We start from the raw sequence: 3,658 nt of genomic DNA, 5'->3' as shown, positions 1-3,658 counted from the left end.
AATATATATATTTGGTTGTATGAAGTGCAGTTTGTGACTGCAGAAAGTTTGAAAAATTGGGCCTGAAATTCTTTTGGGAAGATTTTGCCCAGAGAAGTCTGAAAATATACTGTATTCAAAAACAGAAATTTCACAGCTTCCCTCCAATGTTTCAATACCCTTGATTCTGAATGGATATTTTTTTCATAGACTTTATAAAGTTCTTAAGTGAATTCCGTCAGAGTCGTGAAAGAAACTTGTTCATTACTTCAGTATCCTTACCTCAAAAACAATAATGATGTTCTTCCTCGCAGTTTGTTCTGAGAAGCAAATAAGCAAACATGCATTTGAGGCTTCGAAATTTAAGAGTCATGAAGCAAATATAAACTGCCACTTTTCCGTCCCACGTGTTGTTCCTGCCCCCTCAGCTACTTGAGAGGCTGAGCCCACGGGTTCAAGTCCAACGTGGGCAACACAGTAAAACATCATAACTGAAAAAAGTAAAGTCTCTAAATAAAATAAGCTATCATTTTTCTGCTCTGTGATCTTTATACTATATTAATTCAATGAGGGCAAGGACTGTATCTTATTCTTTGCATAACCAGGACCAGTACTGATATTAGATGCACTAAAACAAAAAAAAAATGTTATCTAAAAGATGAACCACTCTAAATAAACAATTCTCTAGTATTCTCACATTCCTCCTTAGTTTTGTGATGGAGAATTAGTTACTACCTTGCACTTTAAAATAAAACATTCAAACGCTAAAATACATAGGGTAATGTGTGGCTTTTTCCTGAGTCTTTTTCCATCTGTCCACAGGCACCTCCCTGAATGGTAAGTTCCATAATTACAAGGGAGAATCCTCAAGAGACTTGAGGTTGATAACAATTGAAAGCAGGGGTTTGGGGGTGGAGGAGTCTGTGCCTGGTCAGTGAACCAAAGGCACATGTTCAAAGGTTTTTTTTTTTTAAATAGCAAGAATAGTAGGGGAATGATAACAGACTTCTCAAAAGCTTTTTGCTGTTGATAAATGCTGCTGTAATAAGTACGCTGTTGATCATTCTGATTCAGCTTAATAGTACACTAAACTCCTTGGGAATATTAGTAATTCTTTTCCTTTGATTTATTATGTTTTTCCTACTCATAATAGTAAATAGCCATAACTTCCCACCCCAAGCAGGGGTGGGGAATCTGCAGCCTTAATGCAAAATGTGGCTTTCTAGGTCCTTAAGTGTGGCCTTTTAACTGAATCCAAATTTTGCAGAACAAATCCTTTTATTAAAAGGGGTGCAGCAAAGAACGGTGAAGCTTTTCTTGCCTCCTTTGGTGCTTAAAAAGGAACAATCTTGAAATCAGAAGGCTGCAGGTTCCCCACCTCTGCGTGATTCTCAAACCTTCTTGCCTGCTTCCACAGTAAGACATTTTTTACATAGCAACGAAGAACAGAGACATTCACATGCACACAAACACAACTGAAACAAAAATTGCACAAGACAATATTTTCTCTTACTATGGGTGATGTACCCTGAATTTTTCTATTTTATTTCATATCTTTCTAATTGTGGAAGAGACCCAATAAATTGATTCATGCCCCAAGAGTGTGTTGCAACTCAAGTTTAGAAAATGCTGCCTTAGAATGTTCTCCTTTGTGAAGGTATTCATAAATACCACTTCTATTCAGTTGCACATTACACTAACTCAAAATTCTGGAATTTTTTCTATAATTTGTTTTTGAGTTGATGTGGTTTGTTGCAAAATTCATATTTTAAGTACATCTAAGAAAAGTTTACCACGTGGGATGAGGAAACAAACATTTCCAAGAAGTGGAAAGTGGCAAAGGTTCTTTTCACCAGCTTCTTACTCTGGCCCTTATGCCCAAAACAAAACGAGAAGTTGAGGATAATTAAATTTTATTCAGGAATTTCACTGTATTCTCAAGGATATTTCTGAAAATTTCCCTTTTGCAAGATTAAATAAACAGCTAATAGAAAAAAAATCCTCAAGGAGACATGAAGGATTTACACGGATTACAATACATTTCCTATCACTTCACATTTTAATCTCCATCCAGCATTTATTTATATTTCTTAAAGGGTTATTATATTGACAATAATTCATCAAAAATAATCTTGAGAATTTGGCATTCTTGGTTTCAAAATTTGTGGAAATTTTAGTAGGGGAGATAGTGTGGTAAACGTATTATAAAATTATCAGACTTTACATATGAAATACGTTTTTTGGCACATAAACACATACAACATAACAAATGGAGACATAAATATACAAACATAAAGAGGTAGAAGGGCCATCGAAAGGATTCCCTGACTTACCAATAGCATCGCTTCTACCACTAACATTTAGTCACTCACTCTCTCAACAATATGTAACAAACTGACTTTCTAGAAGCTGCTCGCGTTTATGTTATCTGACATCCAATGAAAAAGCCTTCCAATAAATGTAGTCCACAAAAACAGCAAGCCACATGTTCCTTCTGAATATGACTACAATGACTTTGGTAAACCTAACTAAAAGTTCTAAATTTTCTAAGGAATTTGACCAAAAAACTTGAAAATTCGATAGATAGTTTGGTCAGTATTTCAAAATTAGGGAAAAATCAATCCATTGCAGTACCTGTGGTAAATATAAAATTAATCTTTCAAATTTGTTTCATAGACAATATTTTCAGAAATATTGCTTAAAGTCCTAGCATATATATGTATGGAAATGAACACAAACACACACAATGGCATTTAAAAGTACACACACAAAATGAGCAAAGACACTATCCTTTACTCTAGCAGAACTATCTGACTGGCCTGGAAGAAGCTGTGATTACATGACACATAAAAAATATTGATCAATTTAGGTTTTTATTCAAAGCCAGTATTTAATGTATTATAGACGAAGGTGTAATAGAATTAATTTCCCTTTGTTTACACAATCCAAAGTCTCAAAATTATTATTGAAATATGCTTTTGGATTTTTTTAAAAGACTTCACTATTAAGTCTAATAGGTTCTAATCACTTCTTTGAGAATGAAACTCCTGGTGACCTAGACATCCATTAGTAGCACATTTCTATATTAATACTGTTTCTTTTATAAATTTATTTATTTTCACACTATTTTTCCTTAAATGAGAAAGAAAAAACTCAAAAATAAAATGCACAACAAGTGGAACAAGCAGTGATTGGCTGACACCCCACGGCCAAGGGCAGGCTCCGGCAGGTTTCGGAGTAGCAAGGTCATCACAGTATGGTGTCTAATGGAGCATCACATTAGAGTGGAATTCAGCCAAACACAGTAATGTATGGATGTAGACGCATCTGGAAAAAGGAAAATAAAGATATATGCAGGTAAAAAAAAAATGCAATAAAGAAATTTTCCCCAATGCCTTATGCCCAATTGGAATGTTATAGTAGAGGTTTGGGAGCAGAGAAAAATTTTATTTGCAAATTATGGATTTGTGAATAATAATATGCTTAGGGGAAAAGTTAACTTGTCAGAGGAATCCTACTTGGAAGCTTTAATAGTTTTTTTGTTTGTACACAGCATTAGAGTTCAATACAAACATCACTAAATTCCTGAAAATAAACCTTTATTCCGCCTTTAAAACATTAATTCACCAGAAGTGATAATTAAGATTAGTTTTAGTGGTTTCAGCTCAATTCTTCTTGG

At 34.3% G+C, this 3,658-nt stretch overlaps 1 protein-coding gene across 1 annotated transcript in view; it reads right to left on the bottom strand.

Annotated features, from left to right (window-relative positions):
• Positions 1 to 2,834: 2,834 nt before the first annotated feature.
• PCDH7 (protocadherin 7) overlaps positions 2,835 to 3,658 on the bottom strand; it is a 28,249-nt gene continuing 27,425 nt past the window's right edge. The window contains exon 2 of the mRNA XM_012656748.1: positions 2,835 to 3,306. Within this exon, the coding sequence (XP_012512202.1) occupies positions 3,271 to 3,306 (36 nt within the window). The 3' untranslated portion in view covers positions 2,835 to 3,270. The remainder of the gene's footprint in view (positions 3,307 to 3,658) is intronic.

Source organism: Propithecus coquereli, unplaced genomic scaffold (assembly GCF_000956105.1).
Source record: "Propithecus coquereli isolate 6110/MARCELLA unplaced genomic scaffold, Pcoq_1.0 Scaffold518, whole genome shotgun sequence".
In the NCBI taxonomy this organism is placed as follows: Eukaryota; Metazoa; Chordata; class Mammalia; order Primates; family Indriidae; genus Propithecus; species Propithecus coquereli.
Note: the sequence above shows the minus strand (reverse complement) of the source record. Positions and strands in the feature narration are given on the sequence as shown.